Source organism: Lissotriton helveticus, chromosome 2_1 (genome assembly GCF_964261635.1).
Source record: "Lissotriton helveticus chromosome 2_1, aLisHel1.1, whole genome shotgun sequence".
Classification (NCBI taxonomy): Eukaryota; Metazoa; Chordata; class Amphibia; order Caudata; family Salamandridae; genus Lissotriton; species Lissotriton helveticus.
Genome location: NC_136059.1, coordinates 281,694,225 through 281,718,747, shown reverse-complemented (window position 1 = coordinate 281,718,747; position 24,523 = coordinate 281,694,225). Strand labels below are relative to the sequence as shown.

Genomic DNA, 24,523 nt, shown 5'->3' with positions numbered 1-24,523 from the left:
CGCCACATAATCCCTTATGTACGGCGTTTCTGCCGTAGGGATTATGCGTATGACATTTCCGCCATAGGGATTATGATATCGATTTCTGCCATGCTTTCCATGTCAGACTCTCTGACATGGAATGCCTGTCGGAAAGTGATTTAGGAGGCCCCTAGTAGGGCCCATCCCTTATCGACCTCTGGTTGGGGGCCTGGGGTAAATCCCTGCACCATGTGTCAGGCATCTACCCAAACTCCCATTTCTCTATGGGAGTTTGTGCTGTGGCCGGAAACCGCCCGCGGCACTAGCACTCATAGAAAAATGGAAGTTTACAACTGCATCATGTGTGGCCGCATCATAATACAGTGTTCGGAACCAGCCGACCTACGCTCGGTTGGTTCCCACATCGAAACAGTGTCCGGCGGAACTCAAGTCCGCCAACATAGTAATTTGGGCCTTAGTCTGAAGGTAAAAATCTTAATCGGAAGCAGGAGCTGAAGCCTTCCACCCAACCCTGGTCAGAGGCTTTCCGCCCGACATTATAACAAGGGCCTCAGTATTACATTTTAATGGGCAACAGCAACATTCTTTGTTTTTCACATTATCAAACAGTAAGTCTATCCCAACAAGCACAACTTCACACTAAATTCACATTAAATTCAAAAATATATTTTTTTATTCCAGAAGACATTGATCTTGACGTGAGGTATATTTAAAGTTATATGGACTCAAGAAGTACATTTCATTCGTGTAGATACAGCATTATACACAATAATCAGCCAATATGAAGCATTCTATGACATTGATTATTAGAAAACATTACATGTTTAAACCTTATCTGTTTTTATAGATCCAAATAAAGAGTTCAATCAAATATTATGAATTTCAGGAGTATACTTAGTTCTACTCTTTGAGATCCAAGTTTCTGAGACATTTAATACTGGTAGGTTCTTTTAAAAACTAAACACGATTTTTTAAAATGCATGTCTTTGAGATAATTTTTTGACTTATATTTAGCAAACTTTATATATTGAAGAAAAGTGTCAGAAACTCACGCTAGCTGTATTAGGGGAAATCGGGCGTGCCTATTCAAGTGAAAAGTTTCTTTGAAAGTGCATTATTGATAGAAAATTTGATGTAACCCAAAAGTATCCAAAAGTCTACATATCAGATACATACATATATTATATGCACCAGTTAGGGTTATGTAGTGCCATATTTATCCTCCCTGCTGAGTTAGTATAGTGTTATGATTATAAATAAAATAGCTGCAAGCAGTAATGCAAGCTCTCCACTCACTCATTTCGGAGGATACACATTTTTCACCTACCTATAGGGATACATATAATGTTATTACAACACTTCGTGAATTAACATCAGTTACTGCAATACTGTTATTCTCACCAATATGGCATACGAGTATACATATACAGAGCACCAGGCTAGGGGATGTAGAAAGACTACATACAGCACATGGGTGCCTGAAAAACTTTAGTGGGGTTTTCCCCCTGTTCTTTTAGGTATGTGTTCTACAACAAACACATTTCTCCATAGGCCCAGATCACACATGTCAAACAACTATACTGGACTTCTGCACCTTTTTTATGGCCTCTCTTTCAACTCCTACATTAGCATATCACTGACAGAAAAGAGACCATAAGAAATAGGATGAAACCCAACGCTTTGCTGCTCACTGAATGAGTTACTGTGGGTTTTACATCCTTACATTTGTCGACTTTGGAAAGAATAGTATGATAGAAGTGCACTCCACCTTCTCTCCACACTGCTCAGCACCAACCATAATGTCTGTAATAAAGTTCAAAGTTCCAAAATGGTGGGCAAGTAATCTGATTGGCTAATGCTGATATCACTGATGTGATGCCATGTACATTCACCACGGTTAAAAATCTCTTTCCGTTGTAGTCTTTTCTTGGTCACTTGCGTTGCAGGATTGTTCCAGTTTTCAAACGAAAGCTATTTGATTTTTCATTTTGACACAACTGTGCCTTTGATTAAGTTTGACACCACTGAAACATCTAGGAATGGTACTTTTCATGATTTTAATGTTCTTCAACTGTGAATGTTTGTTCCTACGGCAGGTTCACCGCTTGGTCATCTTGGAACTTGGGGATCTGCTTGAATTCCTCTTGTTTCTTCAGAAAGAGCTGGGCCAGAATGTGGTCTGCAGTGGCATGGAAGTAATCATCCATGTCAAGGGTCTGAAGCTGTTAAAAGCAACCAGAATGTTAATACAGCCCAATGCTTCAAGCTCATTCATTGGTCAGACAGAATGGTAATGAAAATCATTCTGTTTGGCTCATTTAACAAACATTCATTACACATTACAGGAGTTGTCATCAATTTCAAAAAAAGACCAGAGACTTTCTTCAGTACAGTAACTGCTTCCACTAATGACCTTCCTTGTCTCGTTTATCCTGTGTAGCTTCTTTATTTATTATTGTCATTATTATTTCTGACTTTTAGAAATGGGGTTTATTGTTGGCTAGGGTATGCACCTAAGCCAGGCAGAACCCACCAGTCTAGTCAGGATAAGGGTGTCACACACCCAAGATAACCCCTGCTCACCTCCTTGGCAGCCTGGCAGAGCAGTGAGGTTTATCCCAGAGGCAATGTGTAAAACGTTTGTGCAACACACACACACCCAAGTCTAACACTGACTAGCTATTTCTCAAGAGTTTCTAACTCGAAAGCACTAATACCCCATTCAGCTTTGTGTGCCCCTCTCTTCATTTAGCAATTAACCAATTCCTATTCTGTATCTTAGTACATGCACTGCTTTTTGCTATACATCTGTCATCTTCCAGTTTCCTCCATCTTGCTATTGTTCGGCTTCTACATCTACATCCAGTGACTTCTGCCCGACATCATTCTAGACAGTTCTTATTATTTGCTGCCACTGACTGCTTCTTTGTCCGCTTCCTTTCACTGACTGTTTTACTGTGCCTATTGTCCAAAAGACTGTTCCCTGCTCCATTTACTCTGGCAAGCTGGCCCACTCTCGCTATTCCCCAACTGACTGCCTCTTTCTTCAATTCCCCTCTCTGGCTGGTTTCTCATGCATAGTCACTCATTGACCCCACTCACTAATGGCTTCTGTCTCACATCCTGTCACGGGCTGCTTATACTAGCGTATCCTCCCACTGTCTTCTTCATAGTCCCACTAGATGCTTCCTTATTTATTTATTTATTTGAAAGTTTTATATAGCGCAAACAAGACCCTCGCGGGTATCAAAGCTCTTTACAATGTTAAAAAAGAGACATATGGAATCAATATAATTGTGAAGAGGCAGAACAGGATATGGCAGATTCCCGATGAGGACAGGTTCACCTCAAACATAAGACAGATAGATCAAAAACAATAGCATCACAAGCGAGCAGTAATCATGAGTGAAGTTCTCTATACTGCCCGAATGATAACTTCCTCATCACTGCCGTCCCATGGTCTGCACTGGCTTCCATATTCTTCTGCCGTCTCCTCACTATCATCCCACATAGTTTTGTATCATCACTAACATAAGCTGGCTGCTTCCTCCTCAAAATCCTCCTGCTTACTGCTCCTCCACAATATACTGGCCAGTATATAATTACACACTTAAGGTTGCATCTTGTGGTGATTCAATAAATACCCCGCTCTCCAGGTTCTCCTATAGTATATTGAAGCATGATCATTTTTTAACATTTAGTTTGGGTATTTACCTGGTTGCCAGTGCTGAAGGCTAGAATCATGTACAAGTCTTCATCGCACGTGCTCTTGATGTAGTGTTGGGTGCCAATAGGAAAGAAAAACACGTCTCCAACACCAACCTCAAAGTCAGTTGTGGGGTTTGTACCAGTAATCCCGATCTGTAGAGGCATAGATTATGGTATAAATATCACCCAAAGATACTAAATTTTAAACAATTAAATCAATCACCTGCGTATATTTTTTAATTCTTTTATCTAGGACTCACATTCAGATTTTTTTTCTTATTACTCTTATACTTGTTTGTCACATTCACAGCATTTTTCAAGGAGCACATTTATTACAATAAAAGATGTGTCAGGTGTTCCTATGTTCTGTTGTCATAGGGTGTCTAGGCGAGGGCATAAGTGATGCCAGCGGAGTGGCAGCGAAGTTTATATGTCTCCCAGTCAGCTTGCTCAACCAGGGAAGGAGAAATATGGGACGATAGTTGGCCAGGTTAGAGTGATCTAAATCAGGTTTTTTCAGAAGGGACCTGACCTGGGCGCATTTCCAGGCAGGGGGGACCGTGCCCGAGGAGATGGAGGCATTTAAGATATCCAAAATTACTGGGCAAATAGCATCAGTAACTAAGGAGAGGTGCCGCGGGGGGCGGGGGGTGGCAGGGTCTCTGGGAGAACCCGAGGTCACCCTAGGAATAATTGCATTTAGGGAAACCTTGTCTAGTAAGGGGAACTCCGCTAGAGAGCAGGATAGGTTGGGAGAAGAACTCCCGGTGCTAGACACGATAGGATCAATCTGGCGGGGAGAAAAGGATTGGCAAATCAGGTGGATTTTTTGGTGGAAGTATTCTGCTAGGTTGTTACATCGAGCTAGTGCATCCTCTGAGTTGGGGGTTTTATGTGGGATGGTGACCAAGGATTTGGCGATACGAAAAACCTCTTTTGGAGAGTTTACGGCTGCACTAATCTTCTCCTCATAGAAGGAGGACTGGGCGATTTTAATTTCTGACTTGTATTTCCTAATTGCCTTTCTGTAATCTGTTTTCCTCTCTTCTATTGAGTTGTGTCTGCAGCTCCCTTCAAATTTCCTACAGGTTTGTTTGAGCTCCCTTAGTTTGGGGGAAAACCAGGGTGCTGTTTTTAAATTGGTTCTTTTGTAGGAAGACCTTCTCTAAATCCAGTTATCATAAATTAATAAAAACATAAACTGGTACATCTTCAAAAAATATAGGATGCCTCAGTGGTTCTATCAGGGAGTACAATTGAATAAAACACCACTATATTGTGTGTGGAGAGCTTTCAGCTAGGTATGCACGTCAATTTTCTAAATTCCTAAAATAATTGATGCTACCCAAATAGTAGGCACCAGCCTACAATGTCATGCTACTTCCCTTGTATGCGCCTCAGCTCTGGTAAGAGCCTGTGCCAGTTGAGCTCCCACTGAAGAGCTCTTTGTCTAACGTGATACTAATTTTGGAAATAAAATGCTGGTTTTTGATTGCAACCTGAGCAACATGAAGTAAAATTAAACATGGCCTTAAATGATGAATTACCTTCCCGCAGCCACTGATGACGTATCCCATTTCATGGGCATTGAAGTGGAAATGAGGCTGTCGGAGGCCGTTGCTGTATATTCGGAGAGTCCCCAGAGTGAGAGAGTCTGCATGCTAGAGCAAAAAAAAGTAATACTGAGTGTGTGACTAGAAACAAGATAATATGATTTAATAAGCCATTAAATGCAGCAGAGTCAGATTGCGTATATGAGTCATCCCGAAATGTCAACAAACGAATCTAGCTGCGTTCAGAAACTATCAAAGGGCAGAGGATCTACACAGCAGACACAAAGTTTGCATCACAGCAGCTCAATAAAATGTCTACTCTATAAATCCGCAGTCTGAACTGCCCTGTTATTGTTCAGACTTTAGAGGAAACCTGGTTTCAATATATCCTTAAAGAATAAAATCGAAATTTTAAATGACCAATTGTCATAAATAAGAACTTGAAGTAAGCACAAGCGATGAGACGTGTTGTCAACACCCCAGGCCCATTACAGGTGAGCACGTTTCTTTGAAATAGTCTGTTTTTTGCATACATTCAGTTAGGTTACTTGCATCTGCGGTGTGATTTGTTCCAATAAGGCTGGTTAATTTTGTCTCCATACACTGATCTATGAAAAGTAGGCAGTAATTAGGAATGAGCATAGAGACACCCAGGTATTATTTGTAGCATTAGATTTTATTTATTTATTTAGTTATTTCGGTACTTGATTTTTAATTTAGGGTGTTTTATATAGCACAAACAAGACCTAACTTAGGGGCCCATTATGATGTCGGGCAGATTGCCCCCGCCAGGCTGGCGGTAGCCACCACCAGCCTGACGGGGGCAATCCGCCCGACATCCACACTCGTTTTCCCCCACGCCATATTAGTATGGCAGGGGGACCTCGACGGATGGAAAGACCGTCTGCCGCTTTTCCGCCCTGGTCGCCTTGCGGCCAGGGCAAAAAAGGAATAATATGGTGGCGGTATCTATCATACATTGCCAGCCATATTATGATGGGTGTTCTTAGGTGCCTTTCCGCGGCGGTGATGACGCCACGGAAAGGCATGCGGTCTTCACTCTGGGGGCCCCCTGTGGGCCCCCAGAGAGAAGTATTGGGGGGGTGGAAACGGGGGAGTACCTGTGGTACCCCCCTTCATTTGCATTAACAAAGCAGCAGGCATCGCGCGGTGCCTGCCGCTTGGTTTATGCAAATGCTGATATGCATTTTTAGCATTGTGGCGGGCGTTGCAGAGAGCACGGCCCGCCACAATGCTAAAAATGCAGGATGTGCCCGCCACTGTGCCGGGCACATCCTAATACCCCTGGGTATTAGGATTAGCCTTATGGCGGGCAGTCCCGAATTCTGACAGGATGGCGGGCGGACGAAGTCAGAGCCCTTTACAAGGATCAAAATATCCAAAGAACACATGATAATGTATTTGAAGGAAGGCTGGTAGAAAGAAGTCTCTTGTGTGGGGAAAGTAAATGCAGAGCAGTGGAGGGTGAGAGAGAGGAAGTGTACATGCAGCAGCATAATATAGTCGTTATTGAAAGTCCGATGGGCAATGCGGGGATGAGAGGTCAAATGATAAGGGGGAGAAGCCTTGAACAGTGGCAGCTGGCACAGGTAAGTGTGGTGAGGTCAGGCGGGGGCAGGGTGGGAGGGGGTAAAGTCGACAGACGATGGAGTAGGTATAATTAAACAAATAAATAATACCTATTCTGTAGTTGGTCGAACCGCCTATCGCTATTGCTGCGGTCAGGATACCACCTGACAAGCTATTAGTGGTCTGACCACTGCAATACTATGTGACTGCCGGGCTGGCGGTCGCAAATAGGTCCTTTACATGGCAGCTTGTGCTGTGGCCCAGGAAAAGGGCTGCAGCATAAGCTGCAGTGTAAAGGAGCACTTTGTACACTTCTATGTACCATAAGCCATGCACCTGTGGTGCATGGCACATGGTGCATGGATTTGCGTGGGGGCACTACATGTGCCCCCTGGGCAACTTTACAGTGGCCCACAATGGATGGGAACCCTGCTTGGGGCCCCCAAAGTCAGTTTCCGAGTATTTTCATGGCGTTCTGTCCGACATGAAAAGGCTATCAGAAAGGGACATGGTAATGCCAATGATTCATGCATTACAATTTCGACTACCGGAGACAGCAGTCTGTCCGCTGACCGAATATGGTCTGACCTGCATAATAATGGGGTGGTCGGACCAAAGGCCTGTCGGCGGTCAGACCGCCACAACGGCCTGTCGGTGTGAGGTCTGACCGCCATCGTAATCAAGGCTGTAATCTGAGTCCTGCTTTACATAAACACCAGGAAGAAGCGATACGGGTCTGAGAACCTACATCAGATAATGTGAACCTGTTCAAAGTGTTTAAACAAGCCATTATTTCTTTGCAAGATGTAGTCATGCAAAAATGTAATTTAAGGTAATGCTATTTAGGATGGGCTGCAAGTGTGGAGAAACTTTTGGTTAATATGTCATGAGCACTAAAATTAAATGTAAAGCTGCATTCCTGCAACTCTAAGATTGCTGAATTCCCCAAGTATCCAATGCGTATTTTGTGTCAGCACTTAATTTTGGGGGCCGGGACTTTTTAATCATCACAGTCCGCCCAGAACAGGGAGAAAAAAAGAGGAAGAGATAGAAACATGGTGACAAAGTGGGGAAGCAGAGGTGAAAATGAACCTGCCAGACTAAAAGGCAGGAAGTGTAGGGTGGTGGAAGACAAAGGCATGGGATGGAATAAAAACATGTCAGTCTTGAAAGTCAGCAACCCAAGCATTCAGAGCGACGGCCCTGGGCTCCTACGGTAAAGTTTGTGCCACATCACTTAATATTAATTTTTTACAATTTAGCACTGCACCCGTCTAAAGCATCATCGAATCTACTTCGCATGGGCCAAAGAAAAACTGTTTCACATTGAAGTGGAACTGGACTGGTCGTCATTCAGCCAAAATTTGGACTCAAAATTCTAATGCTGCTGAGTATCATTTACTGCAATATTTGGGAAAGAAAGAGCATTTGTAACAAGCGTTGGCAAAGTCAAGAGTATTAGCTTTAATTTGCCAATGCACGTTAACACATGCATTGGCATATGCTGTTTCAATGCATTGCATACACAAATGCTCTTAATCCCATTATAGCCTACCCTATTGGCTCTGCCGATGCTGGGGAAAGAGTAGAGACAGGACTAATTTCTGCACACAGAATATAAAGAAATGAAAGGGACAAACAGCACCACGATTTTGTGCTCGGATGTGAAATAGTTCCTAGTGCATTCAGTTTTGGGTCAAATAATTTGGGATCAATCTCTGACGATTAATCTTCTGCTAATTAATTTCGAATCTCGATTATAGCTATTTGTTCTTGAAATTAGAACGGATGAGCATCTCCTTTAAATCCAATGTTAATTTTGTCTTTGCCTGTGGATGACCCCCATTAGACCCTCTCATTTCTTATTTTACGAGGGAGACACCTCTGCAAATTCTCCTTCCATACTTCCATTTGTTTCAATTTCCTCTTTGTGTTAGCCCTGTGGTGTATTGTCTCACCCAATTGATTTGTTTTGACACCAGAAATATTCAATGAATTGCCCTGATATCTTTGTATCACGAGGTACTTAAACCAAAAATACCAAACGTCATCACGGAACAATGCACAAATATCTAATAGATTAAAGTGAGACAGAGATGCTCCTCTGGATGGAGTCAAGGACTTCCATCTATATATTTTAAAGATTTGATAAAAGTAGGTCTTGTAGACACCTGCACTATCAAGCCAGACTTAATAACACCTGGGAATTGTTATCACTCCTTTGCTGAACGTTCTTTGAGTTGGATAATTAATTGAAACTGCTGGAAAGCAGTACAGTGGGCACAAGTGTGAGGCGTACAGTTGCTGAAACCATATTGAGGAGGAAACCCATGATAACCTGGTAACCATAGATGTAATGGGGAAATGGAAATCTGCCCAAACAAAATGGAAGCGTGTGGTTGCGGGGTCACAGAAAGGTAGAAGAAAAAGTGAGTCAAGCACAAGACTAATCGGAGAATGTTTTTATGGGGGAGCAGTGAACGGTCAAGTGAACCCTTCTTAATGATGCTCATAAACAAAAGGAATCCACTAAGTGGGGTACGGTTGTCACTGCAATGGTGAGGAGCAACCAGTGTTGTTTAAATACCCCTCACACACCAACAGGCCCCTTGGTGTCATGCTTCATCATCGGGGTCTTCGCAAACCTCTACGGGATGCGGCGTGCTACGACTCACGACTACGTAGGAGCACTATCTGTGAACTATGTGTTGGTGTGTGTGGGTAAATGATGTGAGTAGTGAGGTGAAAGTGAAAAATTAAAAGATACCTGCCACGTAAGTACTGAAAAAAAATTTAATTAGTCTTCGGCTGGTATCATTAAAAGAGTGCTGGAGAGGTTGTTTTTTACTGGTTATGGTAAAGCAACCATATTAGTGCGTCGACATGTTTCGGAGTGGAAAACTCCTTCTTCAGGACGAGGATGTGCGCTACTTATCCCCACCTTACCCTTCTTAATGATGGCCATCAGTTGAATAAATGATTGCCTGGAAGCCTTGATAAGCGGATCCATAATGATGCGGCCGATAAATTCAAAGCTTATGACAATAAGATGTCCTTACCTGATTTAGGGAGTCGCTGAAGACCTTCTCATTATTATTCAGGCCAATCCCATTCTTCCGGTAGCGAGCCCATTGTATTATTCCTCCAGAATACAGGAATTCCTTCGAACCTTAAACATTGGAAAAAAAGCAACAATTTACACCAATATTGCACCATACTGTTCTAGGACACAGCGCATAGATTTTCTTCTTTCTTGTAAATAGCCATCTCAACATATGCACATACCAGGAAGTGACAATATTAAGAAACTTTCAAATAAATGATACGAAATTGCACTTCCCATGGAAAGCAGTTTCTATGCTATAACTAACATTAATGCTAGTGTGATGGCTCAGTCAGTTCAGCGATTGCAAATCTGTCTGCAGCCTCCATTTTGTACATTCAAATGTTATCAAGGACCGCTCATCTCCCATCATTATGAGATTGGTAAAATGGACATCATTTATTGGGCATTTTTAATATTTGTTGAGGGTGGTGGCATGGTATATGAAAAGCCAATCAAAAAGAAATTAAAGATGGATGCAATGAAGTCCACATAGGAGAACTCATTAATGGAACATAAAGGGTAGAAGTATACTGAACGTTTACAAATGGGATTAACCTACGCATGCTTATGAAAGTTAAAGCAGATCGGACCCTCCAGCAGTCTTGGCTGGAGAGAGACCTGGTGCTTCAAAGACTGCACTGATGAGCTAAGGCTGCAGGACTGACCAGAAAGAACTTTTCCAGTACCCTGGAAATATTGGGACCTAGAGCCTGATTTAGATCTTGACGAATGGGTTACTCTGTTTCAACAGTAATGGACATCTCATCCATCACAATATAAATCCCATTATATCCTATGGGATTTATATTTCGTCAGACAGGATATCTGTCACAGTTGTGATGAAGTAACCCTTCTGACAAGAACTAAATCAGGCCCTTAGTCTTTTTTTCTCCCTCTGGAGAACCGCAACGAGGTTCTGAGGCTTGTTCGGGGAGGTCTCACCCAAGGTGCTCAATAACATGTTTGTCAGATTCAAAGCTTACTCCGGCAGTGAAATAGGGTTGAGCAGGATCTCACAAAGAAAGTATCTGACCTTATGGAGCCCTGTTTGGCTCACTTCCATCAAGGCAACTAAGGCTGAAGGTAAAACCTTGGACTGGGCAGGTTGACAATTCTATCTGACCAGCGAAGCGACCTCCGCAACTATGAAATCCAGGTTTCTTCTGCTTATAGCTTTTAGAGCCAAATGAACAGCATCACCAGGCGCTTAATATTAATGTTTTGAAGGCCCCTGAACAGCAATGGTGTGACCTTGGCCATTAAAAAATATTGACTTCCATTTAATACTTAAGTCAGAATGCAAAATCTTTGACCTGGGTGACCCGCTTCCAACCTTCACACCATTGTGGTCAGCCTAAAATTGTACCAAGGTCTCAGTCATCGGTGAACAGTAACACTGATTAGTGTTTTAATTTTTCTTTTGCCATTTTTTACTTTAAAAGATCATATCTCCAGTTCCCCTTGCCCAGTTTTGATGATCTTGGTATTTTTCCTCTTTACATTTTTCTTTATTCTTCTAAATTCGGTTGGAAATGTAAGGCTCCTGTTTTCTAACTTTTAGAATTGTTAACTTGCATTTCTCAGGACAATTGCCTGCTATTTGTGCCACAACTAATAGGCGCTGAGTAGATATTTTCTATGGACTTTGTTTAACCTAACCAGAGTGGATTTATTATGTTGGTTGAGGTACCACCTCCCAAATTAATAAGCCCATTCCTGACACCAGCCTTGTATGAAGGGCCCTGGAAATACCTTTTCACACCCTAATTCCCCAAAAAATGTCATTTGGCCCTTCTGAGTCTATTCGCCGTCCTCAAGATCAGATATAAGCAGTGAGTCCTATAATTACTGCTGCACCCCTTCATGACCCTTTGTCTGCTAGAACATATGATGAAATGCTATTGGACTGAAAACTGCTTACTAGAGGTGAGAGGCCCACCCTATCCAGAACTGCCCATTTCTTTTATGTCCACTTGGGGAGACAAGTGCCTCAATTGGACTGATTCACCTAGTGCCATGTAGCACACTTTAATTAGGAATGAACTCTGCAAAAAAAGGTGCTCCTTCCCTCTCGTTGTGCAGGCTTGTGGTGCATTAAATGGGCTAATTTGAAAGCCATACCGGCCTACATACCTACTGGGGTATAGAATTCAGTGCATGGAGATTTGTATATGCACCACACAGTATTTACCTTATTATATCACACTTTTTATTCTTGTAATTTTGAGTGTAGAAGGGATCCTTTTAGGTCCTGATAAGAAGCCAATGGGAGGGCTTGAAAACATGTTGACACAGGAAGTACTGCCCATTGAAGGCTAGTACCTCCGTCTTATTCCCCACGTTTAACAATATCAGCTCATAAATTCATTAAAGTTTATTTTTTCTGCAGAGCAAGGTATTTTTTAATCATACACCACTTTCACTGACTTCTGACTCATCCACTCACACTCCTACACCACACATAGTATTGTTATATAATCAGTGCTCCCACGTAGTCGGAGGTCGTAGCACGCCCCACCCCGCAGCAGGACAGGAAGACCCCGATGATGAAGCATGCCACCAAGGGTCCTTTTGGTGGGTGAGGGGTATTTTAACAAAGCTGTGTGCTTTCCACCACTGTAGGAGAAACACTAGGTCTGGAGGAACACCACCTTTCTTCTCTATAAGGGTGAATCCCTTTGTTTGCTACCTATTGACTCATCCTGGGATTCTGGGCCAATCACTTAATCTCCCCATGCCTAACAAAATTGAATGTAACACAACTGGTGCTCATGTAAAGCGCTCTGATAACTTCATGTAGAGTTTGCGCTATATTAAAAAAAGTATCTATTTTTATTCTTTTATGTTATGTGGTGATTGTGAAGCAGAAATGCTCACTTTATAACTCAATCACTTTGACTTACTGGTGATAAACAATCATGTTTGCAGTCCTGGCAGCCAGTGGAAAGAGCGGTCCCCAGCCTCAGAGCCTTGTCCACTGTTCCTGTGCGCCTCACCCGCACCAACACAACTCTCTGCCAGTGACTGCTGTGCAATGCACCGCGGCGTAGGAAGTGGGTGCGGTGGGTGCGGGCCGCCCTGGTTGTTATCACTGAGTGGAGTGACAAAATGGTGGAGACCATATGGATAAGGAAGGGGGGGTGTTTCTTTCAGCCAAAGTCTGTCTCTGCAGTTTGTACTCGGGCGGGGTGACAAGAACTTTTCAGCACCGGGTACCACCCGACCTTGCTACTCCACGGGCAATGCATCAGGAACATTGGTGGGGAGCGGGGATGAGAGCTTATTGGTGGTTTGCATCCTCGAGGGTGGGTGGCATGCGCTTGAAGTATCCGAATTCGGCTATGTCCATTCCTTTTAATGGCATCAAGTTTTTTATATATATATATTTATGCCACTTTTTGTCCTATTCCCCAAATTGCTTTCAAATCTTACATTACCTTTATGACTTTAACTAAACATGTAAATATGTGTTACTTCTAATTCAGCGTGCTTAGTTCCTCTTACCTTTCAGATCGTAGAAGTATTTCCAGACCTGCTCATCCGGGGACTGCAGGTAACTGGCGTTCTGGACGAGTTCCACCAGGTTGGCAGGGAGGTTGACAGCTTGGTCCTCTCTGGGCCTCCTGAAGGTTCGGATAAAATCCACCCCTTTTTGTGGCTAAAACAGAGAACGTAAAGTTTGCGTTATTTGAAGAAATCTGGAGAAAACATGTAATCTATTCCAGTTATGGTTTGCTGACTCAGGAACATGGACATGACAGAGGTTTATTGCAACCAGTATAAACTGGAGATTGATTCATGCCTTGTAGCCATGATTATCAGATCTCTGTTGCACAAAAGGCGCGGTGAAACTGAGGCAGTCACTTTTGATGTTTATTTAACCGTGGAAAATCCCAATTTATCGGCAAATGACGAATTTCAGTGATGCTGTTTGGCCTTAGCTCAATAATCCAATGGTGGTATCATGAAGATGTGTGTTCACCCGGGCACAGCTGGTCACTCAAACTCAGGGTTCATAGAGTGAGGTGTTGCAACGTGTGTCACAAACCCGTCTCAGGAGGAAACCTACCTAAAAACCTTTGGATAGGACTGGGTCCTTTTCATGTCAGCACAGATCAATACTGACGAAAAATAATTTCCCAAGTCTGGAAGATATCCGTGATGCCACACGAAGATCTTAGTCAGTCAGTGGACCTGTGTATTCTTCAGTTAATGATTTACCTAGAGTGTGCTTGAATGCAGAGAATCCTGTGACTTATGGAACAGGAAGTCACAGGAGTGAATCCACACTATGACCCTCACCCAACCACACCTCTTGCCAGCAATCCACTACTACCTCCCTGGGTCTATAGAGAGAGTAGTCACCAGCTAACAAGTTACCAAAAGAAGTTTGGCAAACGAGCCTGTACAACAGACAGATATTATATTAGAGTGACTGGTGTCAGAGACAGGAGACTCCTCCTCTAGCCAATGAGCCTCAGCTGGGCTGGTGGTGATCTCCCAATAGACATCAATGAAGTAAACATAAAGAACAGAGAGGCAACAATATAGAAAACAGTGTATGAATCAAGTTATTTTCAAGTGGTCTTCATATATATTCAAAAAAGAGTAGCGGTCCTTCAAGTTATTCTTCAAATATTTTTATTGCAGTCTTCAAACACAATCTTGACAGAGATGACAGCCATCTTGTCATCTCTGTCAAGATTGTGTTTGAAGACTGCAATAAAAATATTTGAAGAATAATTTGAAGGACCGCTACTCTTTTTTGAATATATATGAAGACCACTTGAAAATAACTTGATTCATACACTGTTTTCTATATTGTTGCCTCTCGGTTCTTTATGTTGTCTGTATAACTAGGGTTCTCTAGCAGTGGACCTAAGAGGTGGGCAACTATGGCAAATAAGGGTTTGCATTGACTATCGTGTATATATTAGGGTTGTGCAACTGTTGATTCCTACTGCTATTCTTTGCTTGTTTTGACATCAATGAAGTACTAAGAAGAACAACACTCAGGGCCAGATTTACCAGTTTCTCACGCAGCCCAGTGCAGCAGCTGCAAATGCTGCGCTGCGTGAGGAGAGAGCAGACAAGTGCCATATTTACTAAAATACAGCACTCTCCTCCCCTCTCTCCAATGCCGACACAGAAATGTGCAGCCATGCAGCTGCCCACGGCGCATGCAGGGTGCCTTCCTTAGAAGGCAGCTCCTTAGTGCTGCATTCGGCTAGCATCCAGCTACCCTCTCTTGGAACTTCGTGTCAGCTCCCCCCTCTCGGCGATCTTCCAAGCTTTTCTAAATCCTGGTGGGCTGGGGGCCAGGTATATAAACCAGCACAATACAGACGCTAGCCCCTTAGTTGCAAGGGTTTCTCCGTGAGTCTAGCATAGGTTTTTTACTGGAAGGATTCCCTTCCACTACAAAATACTCTGCATAGACTGACTTTAACCCTTTTCCCTCTGTGTATGAGTGCAGCACACATACAAAGTCAAATAGAGAAATAAAAGCATTTCTTCATCATAGCGCCTATCTGAAATGAGCACTATTTTCTGACGCTAAACCTTGTTTACTTTTTTAAGTAAATAGGGCTCAGCTTCAGAAACCTTGGGTGGTTGTATGGGATGGGCCATGCACCACCCATGGGTACCCCCCCCCTTGGCACTAAGTAATGCGTTACTTTCACGTTATTTTCCAGCATAAAACAGGTTTTGTGCTGGAAAGTAAATGGTGAAAAAAGATTTAGGGTCATTTTGCATCACTTTCTTGAAGCACACACGGCATTAAATCTTAGTAAATAGACCCCTCACTGTTTATTCACAGGTTGTACAACATGCAGAAATGTGCTAAAGCGTGGGTCAACGCAATGTATTCAACTGTTGGTAAGATCGGGGCACCCGGGGCTGAAGAAAAACTGTCCCTATAACATGTTGATTAAGAATACCTGTCAATCTGCACCTCTTGGTGTTAGAACAAGAAGCCTGGCCACTTCATAATCCATCATGGAACTATTTCACAACTTTCACCTCTGCACAGTGGGGCAAAGCGGCCGAGACTGCGTCCTGCTCAATGCACGTCACTTTCCAAAGCCCTCAATTCAACAGTTTAAATACGCCCCTAAACCACTCAATGTTTGGGCACTTTACAAAGCCACCGAGGTTTAAGACTCGTCTGTCACAAAGTGCCATGACGTGCATATGTCTACTAAGTGGATGTAGTTGATTGACAAGCATGATGTCCTGAATTTGTAAACATCCTATTATGTAAAAGGCCAATTGTAATCTGAGTCTATCAAACTAGTGTATCAGAGAAACATAATGGGATCCAGTTCTTATGTTTTGATGTGCTATGATAGACTATGTTAGGCACACGCACACATAGGTTTCTTGGCGCTGCAGAGACAGGACATGCCAGATATTGAAGAAACACTGGGCTTGCATACATGCAAACAGGTTCAGAGACCAAACCGCTTGGAAGTATACGTTGACATTCTCCAGACTAGTCAGTCTTTTGGTCCCGAGAGTGTACCACCCATTCATGAGCATCCTGGCCTTTTCTTGTGCCATTCGAACTATTCGGGATGCACTCGCCAGTTGCACCCATGGAATGCCAGCTGGCACTGAAGATCCATTGTCTCTTTGGCTAGTGAAAGACCCCCTTTCTGTCTCTATTATCCTAAAATATGGTAGGCCTAGAATTTTGTCTATATTTTGTTGTGTCTAACTTGTGGTTTTAAAACCCCTTCAGGTCCGGAATTTAAACAAAGTGCTGATAATTATGCCAAAAATATTGTCAAAGGATCAGTCGAGGATCACCGTAATCTGGACATTTTAGGCAGTAATTAATGTGTGTTTTTTACATTCCCTAGTCCACATTGTCTCTTTGAACCCAAGAGTAGAACAGTAAGGGCCTTTGAATCAGCGCAGAGGACAAACCTTCAGTGATCTTGCGGCGATGTCTTCTGGGGTGGAGAAGAAAGCGTCATCGACATCTAGAGTCTGAAGCTCGTCGTGGGTGGTGAAGAAGAGAAAGAAGAGGCAGTCTTCGTCCCCCACGTTCTTCACCCAGTGTAGAGTGTTTTTCGGAAAGAAGATGACCTGTCCAGCTGTGACGTTGTATGTCGTCACAGTCTCGCCCCCTTCGTCAACAATGCCAATCCATGCAGTACCCTACAAAATAGGAAAGTGTGCTTTTCTTAACTCGCGCGGATTGTCACAATGGCATTTTGACATGCATATCCATTTATGATTTAAGAAAACAATTCCTTGTGCTGTTTCGGTCAGAAAAATTGCTACCCAGGTAAATCCCCATTCCATGGGATTTTACTCATACATGCACAGTACTGGGTGATTGTACTGCATAGTAATGGTGACTTTGCATGCAAATATACTGTGCAGTAAAAACTGTTGACTTTGGAACTGGGGGACCAGGTTCAAATACAAGCATTAAATTAACATCCTATGATTCTTGGCAAATCACTTAATATCTTTATAAGACCTCCTGAGATCACTTAATCTTAGTATCGCCTAACTCGTAACTAGGACCTCAGACATATAATTGAGCACACCAAGATTTCACTCTGAACCAGGGATCTGACCTAAGGTATATCTATGATAAGCCCAGCACTCTGACACATTCCAATGCCAATCGTAGAAATATATGGGTACATAATGTATGCTGGACTTATAAATTGTCAGGGTTGGTCAGACAGATCGACCTGTCTAGTGCTACAGTGGTGACTGATAGTCTCAGCAAAGGCAGGAATAACAAAGTGTCTGCTGTATGACTTTCCACGATAGTTTGTTCTATCCTGGCGTTGTGTTGGCTCCTAAGATTGTATGGTGGTCACTCCAGGCAAGCGTGTAAGGTGTCTGGATGCTTACTTCCTGATAGTTGACAAGGATTTGTTTTACAAGTGTGCGTGGTTGAGTGTGTAGGTCCTCAGTTGAATGGATTTGTCATGGTAACAGAATATGATAACCAAAATACAGTCGGACAGAAACATTGATTACTGAAAATGATACTGAGCTAAAATCCCAGTGGAACTTCAGGAATCATTCGGTGCTCTTTCTATTATACAGCAAAGTGTCATCATCCTGAAAATAAAATAACCTGTTGCAGTAAAAGGGTAAAGGATGCTGGTTGATCTCTACCTGCAACAAGAAGCCATGTTCATTGGCATTAAAATGCCAGTGTGGTGCCCGCAAGCCTTTGCTTTTGATCCTCAGCGTTCCTGCTGTCATCCTGGACTGTTGTGAGTTGAGGCTTGCCCCAAACTTGATTTCTTCGTCACTGTCATAATTGTCTGGGTCTTTCCGGAACCGCGCCCACTGAATCGCTCCTCCCTGAAACTCGTGAACCTAGAGAAGAGACATGTGGTGTTGAACAGAAGTCCTATAAAGACTGTCACGTACAGGGTTATTTTTTATTTCTCAAATAATTTTCAATGAGTTTTATGCAAGAAATTCCATCAGAGTAATAAGGCTCGCAAGTACCTTGTGCGACATAGAAGGACGACATGTACATGGTCAGTATTAGCTAAACAGGTACAAGATTGACATATATCACATTCGTTGTCACTTGTGGTAGTATGGAGTGATTGAGACCTGAGTGAGGGGAAAAAAGAAGTGGAGGGAGGTGAGGAGTAGGAGGGAAGGAAGGAAGGATAGGGTAGTGATCCAGATAGTGGGTGCTACTGTAAGTAGGGGTTGAGTAATCATGTCCTGATGGTGTGGAGGAATGAATAGTGTATGGTTAGTTGCTTTTATGTTTAGGAAGGGGGTTGATATTTTCTAAATACGCATCTAGATTACTCCCTAAGACTTTTAAAGATGTTGTGAAGTGCTGGTTTTGGGTGTTATTGTCGGCACTTCCTATTAAACATACCCATGCCCACCATGTGTGGAGGAAGATATTGTTTGCATTGATGTGCAGTTATTTTAAGTCTCGGACCCAAAAGAAACATCCTTTGTTTGATATTCTTGAGATCTCGCTTCTGCGTTGGCCACCGCAGTCACCTTCAGAAGTACAGATGTCAGGGGCAGCAGCTAAACTGGTCGCCCTGTAGAGACATCATTATCAGGCACCTTCTCTACTTCCACCTTCCACCCCACATAGAAAAAACCCTATCTGCATCAACGCTTATCAATGAGGGGATGGCTGTCACCACATCTTCTGTGACACAAGTGTCTGCTTGTTGCTGAGCATCAGCGCAGTGCGTCTTCCTGGCTGCCTAACTCGCAGGGCACTGGACTCAACATGAGCCGCATGTGAAGGACTGCAACCCTGGCAGACACTGGAGTCAAGCTGAGAAGTCCATGATCATAATTGAACTCATGTGTTTGAGAGGAGAGCATTTTATGGATGGGTTTCTATCCATCAATCTAGGTAAAACTGCAATTGTATAACAATGGCACTCACTTAGAAGCTTATCCACAGTTCTGCAAAACTTCTCTCATGGGATGGGGTCAGTTTTGGTCCTACAGTGTCCCGCGATCCTTCTGGATCGTATTCGGCAGGGCCTGTAGGACTCTGCCATAGGAATCACACCACAGTTTTCATTAGGACATTGCACTCCTGAGCAGAAGGGGTACTTGATGTTTTGTGGCCAGGGGCAGAAGCTAGGACGATGGGCACAGAGGAGATGTGGCATAACAGACAGAGCTGTCGACTTTGGAACCAGGTTCAAAAACAGACGTCAGCTCAACATCCTGTGATTCTGAGCAAAGAACTCACTCTCCCCCTGCCTTACAATAAAGAATTTGTCGTTGTGTGGTGTAATCTGGGGTTCATGTAAAGTGCCATCATTGGGCCGAGTTCTTGCTACATAAAAACTGAAAAAATGGAGAGAGCGCATTTCCTGTTCTACAAAAGGTATTTAAAACAGCAGTTGACTGCACTTATACGAAATGGGTTCTTATAGTAAGATTTCGAGCTGCCACCAGAAAAAATTCCTTCGCTAAGAAAAAAAAGGCGACAACATCTTGAAGAATTTAGAACAAACAAAAAATAACAGCATAATGCATTGTACTGTACAATGTCATTTAGGTCCCAAAACTGTCCTATTTCAGACAGAGCTATGGGAGAGAATAAAAGTGTACGTGGGTTCCTCCCATGTTTCCCCCTCCTTTAAGCCATATCAGTTTAATTATTTTAACAAAATCAAGAAAGAGTAGACCTTCAGTTTTTTGCTAAAGTAACACAGATCTGATAAATCAATGCTCCTAACTACCTCCCACTTAAAAAAAGTAGTGGACAGGCTAGGTGGACTGGTAGCATCCGTCTGGCCGCACTGTCCAACTATCATCATTAATGCTGGGCCGCTGTGCCTTCCAAAGTAAGGATAATGCGTCCTGTAACTGTTTACAAAGATTTTGCAATGAGTCAGTGTGAATGTTTGTAGTACTCCTGGCTTACTCCAGAATGACAGTAGTAAGCCAGGAGGCCTACTGGTTACAACTGTCTTACTCCTGATAATCAGGAGTACTACCACATTATGTGCCATTTTCGTGGCACTGTTATGAGAATAAAACATGACAAACACCCAAACAGTGGAAAAAGGCAAAGTTTACAGTACGTTATGCACATGCTACCAAACACACTTACCCATTTACCCTTAATCCCTCAACCACCACTAATCCCAACATAAAAGATGATGTAAAATCAGGGGAAATGACAGCCTCTAGAACTGATGGTGGTGTGTCTGCCCTAAAGGACTTCCAAAGAGCCTGCCCAAACCCACCAGGGCTTCAAGCATTTCAATACAAAAAGTTGTTGAGATTCTAAAAGTAGGGATTTTGGTTAAAAGTCTATTTGTGTGAAGCCTCCTGTGATGTTTAGGAGACAATATTAGTGACAAGAAGATTTTGAACTGCAGTGTGGTTTGTGAATTACTTAAGGCACATACCACCCGTAGATGGCAGCTTCGGTACTTAAATGTTCATGGCATACCTTGGATTTGCCCAGATGGTTCAGAAACCCAAAGCGGGCATCAACCTTGTTGCCTGCAGGCGCGCTGGTGCTGGGTGCTGGGTCTCTGTCAGCGCTGTCTTGGCCCGGCTTGGGGCTAAAGTGGCCAACGTAGACCAACGAGAGGATGAGGACTCCAATGGCTGTTGTAATTAGACAAGCCAAGAGGCAAACCAGGAACATCTTCAACAGGGACCAGGACGGCTTTCTTTCCTGCACGAAGAATGAATCAAAAAAGAAACTTTTTAAGGATTACAAAGTGTCTGTAAGTCATTGAGCCTGCTTCTGGTCTTAGAAGCTACTGAAGGATATAACTCTACACAGGAAAGAGCTAACTTCCCTTAGCTCAGCTCATTGGAAGATCTCTGTTATATACGGGCAAACAGGACATTTGTACTGGTTTAGTGGTGATGTTTTTTGAAGACACGACAGCAAATATATTGAGAAAATCCTTTGTGACCAACATGAACTATGACTCCTACGAGAAAACATATTTGCAATACATTAGGACATTCCATCAAAATCTCTAAATCAGAAAAGTCATAGTTTCCATGGCCATTTAAAATAAAGTACTTCAATCTATTACTTAACTCTGGGTACTTACATAATTTGTATCTTTATCAACAAATTTAATGGCACTTGTTTAACACCTTTAGAAGAATAAAAAACTTAATAGGGTCTTGCAAAACTCAAGCCTATGTCACCAAGTTATATAGAGACTATTGCAAATGGAGAAAGGGGGCTCAAGCAGAGAGGGAGCTATCAGAAACAGTATCAGTGAAGTTGTGCACTCAGATTCAGGGCAGGCAGCCATCCTTCTGAAGGGCTTTGTGTTAAGTGATTGTTAGAGAATATGGTGAAGAGCGAGACAGGATGTGTGCTTCTCAGTTTCTGTGTCTGGGTCTGGTTGCTAGCAAAGATATGCCCCACTTGTTTGCTACAATTGAAATTGAAATGTATTGATAGATATAGACCTCATCTGAGGTCCACAATATAGTAAAATAATATATTCAAGTTTCCAATCCCATTGTATTACAATATATCATAGAATTCTTTATAAGCAAAATGTATTATTGTACTTAGCTTATATAACTCTAAAATAGCTAGAGTAACACTTTAAATTTTTTTAAACTTTGTAGCATACAAATGCATCAGGAGGGGTTCTTATGATCTCAATCAGATTCTTGGAATTGACCTTCTATCGCTGACTACCTCTGTTCCATTATGAGGAGTACTGGTCCTGCCCAATGAAAGGTAAAGCATATTTGCTCAGTGGTGCTGATTCTTATCCAGTTAAGTAATTGGAGCGTTGATGGGCCAGACTGTTATTCAAAGTAATATCAGTACTCCTAACCAAGGCTGGTACTATCCCAGTAAACCTATGATACACACACAATGTGACATCCAGTGTGTCAACACACTGATCCTCCACGCTTACATGAGCACCAGTTGCATTACAGAAGGACTCGTTCATTTTTTTTTTTGTTAGGCATAGGGACATTAAGTGATTTGCCCAGAGTCACAGGATGTTGAGTCTTCCTGCCGAGACTCGAACCTGGTTCCCTCCTTCGAGGTCGGCTGCTCTGGCGGTAAAGACACATCCTCTACCCAAGTACACAAGCCTTTAAACACTACGGTGGCGCCTGATCCAGTTTTCCCTGCTAGGCAATAGATGACTAATGTATCCCTGGTGGTACGTCAACAGGATAATTAAAATCACTAGAAAGTTTATAAAACCGTGGAGTGAATTGCACTGACAAATTATTAGACGTTGGGGGAAGTAGGTTCTCGACTATATCACTTCTTCACTGAAATGAAGTGGAGAAGAGCAATAAAAAATAGATATACAGCTATAAATGCCTCCTTATCAGATAATTTTTGAATCTATAATTAAAAAAAGGAAAGGGAGCAGGAAGTTTACCCGTCCTCTAGTGGCACTTGCTATTCATGTTTTGCACAGTAAGTAGCTTTTCGGATTGTCTGTTGTGTCTCTGGTAAGAACATTGTGACACCACACCCCCAGCTACAAGATAATGTTACTGTAGAATCCTGAAGTCGTTTCTCATTACAGGTGAGTATTGATGTCGCCAAAGGACTTTAACAATGAGAGAAAAGTTGTAAAAAAGAACTTGCATGCTCCCGTATACAGGGCAAAAATACTCTGAATGTAAGTTTCTATAGGTAAGCAAGGTTTTACTGTATATAACTCCACCTATATGTACCTTGACGATATATAATATATCTTCAAGGTACGTAGATGTGGAGTTAAGAATAGTAAATCTGTACTTACCTATTTGCACTTACCTTCTCCATATTTTGATCCACGATATTTTTGACACATATCAGTCTGTCCAATGAAAATGTGGTCCAGGCTTCCTACACACATTTTATCTCATTTTCGTATAGCGCATAATTCTAAAACACACTTACCACAATCTCATGAGGATACAGGTGTGTCTGTTTCGGCTGTGCTTTGGATGAGGGGTTGTGCAGGTCATTTTCGTGCAGTTCTAAGGCCGGATTGTCCATTCTGGACAGGAGCAGATGAACCACACTGGTGTGAAGGTCTAGTGCTGTGAAGGCTCGCTCTGTGGAACAACCTGCTGTGGAAGCCGGGCCCTGCCCTCTTATTATAGTCCAAGGAGGAGGAAGTAATAATGCCTGCTCATAAACCAGGGATGCTACCACGCATACCTGAAATAAGGAAACACGCACCTGTGATAAGATGCAGGCAGACGTGCATTTCCCAAAAGAGCTGGGTTCTTCACATTTCACAAGTATCAAGTGACGTGAATCAGCCTGATAAAGATACAATGAGGAAGAAAAATGCAGCCTGACCCACTGCTTGAAGATAACGGAGCACCGAGGATGTCCCTTGTGCTTCGTGGTTTTATCGATTTACTGAACACCACCATTTCACATGTGAACTGGTATTTCACCTCCTGTCACAAGGCAGTCAAACTAAAATATTAGCTCAAAATGCGTTATGTATATGAATTCAGAAGAAAGATGGTAAAAAATAGTGTTGTGAGCATAGTTTCCATTGGAAGCCATTCCAGAGGATGGGGATGTTTACCTTCAGAGAGAGACTGTAAGCAAAGGCTTCTGCCATTGGTGGAATGAGCTGCTCTATATCTGCATAATATAACGCATAAACTGTAATTGCATTTATATAGTGCTTACTACCCCTGAGGAGGCGTCGAAGAGCTTTTCGCTGACTAGCATGCTACTCCGGAGCCTAAACAGGATTGGTGGTGTATTAGCATAGAAAATATGAAATTAATTTGAGTGGTGGACATGTGAGTCTGTTGGATTGAAAGGATAGTGGAGGGATAGAAGAGGGAAGGGTTTCGAAGTGTAATTTTTGGGAAATCAATGCACTTTGAGGGATTGTGTGCAAACACTAGCACATAGCTTAACTGATCCTTAGAAACGCATTGGTGAGCGTGTTGTTCCAAAATCCCTACAAAAAAGTCTACGTTTTTTTATCTGGCCTGTACTGGGGCAGAAATAACATGGTTCAAAGTTTGCTAGAATTCATGAAGCTAAACTGCTAATTCTAGGTTTTCAGAGTTATGTAACCTAGCCCTTACTTAGCAATGGACGATGTTTAGGGGT

General features: G+C 42.6%; 1 protein-coding gene across 1 annotated transcript; it reads right to left on the bottom strand.

The window, feature by feature from the left end:
* Positions 1-626: 626 nt before the first annotated feature.
* On the bottom strand, positions 627-23,640 carry LOC144817910 (oxalate decarboxylase OxdC-like). The gene is made up of 9 exons (XM_078674819.1): positions 23,336-23,640; positions 20,888-21,118; positions 18,091-18,297; positions 16,873-17,106; positions 13,444-13,597; positions 9,893-10,002; positions 5,238-5,351; positions 3,697-3,843; positions 627-2,204 (listed from the first exon to the last, which is right to left on the bottom strand). Exons 1-9 carry the CDS (start codon positions 23,432-23,434, stop codon positions 2,070-2,072), a joined length of 1,431 nt encoding a protein of 476 aa, XP_078530945.1. The 5' UTR covers positions 23,435-23,640; the 3' UTR covers positions 627-2,069.
* Between the last annotated feature and the right edge of the window lie 883 nt (positions 23,641-24,523).

What these genes read in the sequence shown, in the direction of transcription:
- LOC144817910 (XM_078674819.1), bottom strand. Translation starts at nt 23,434, where the DNA reads ATGGACAATCCGGCCTTAGAACTGCACGAAAATGACCTGCACAACCCC. An exon ending in TCGCCGCAAGATCACTGAAG is followed by an intron (nt 13,598 to 16,872) that starts GTTTGTCCTCTG and finishes TCTCTGTTTTAG; the next exon opens with CCACAAAAAGGGGTGGATTT. An exon ending in ATACTTCTACGATCTGAAAG is followed by an intron (nt 10,003 to 13,443) that starts GTAAGAGGAACT and finishes CCAATGTTTAAG; the next exon opens with GTTCGAAGGAATTCCTGTAT.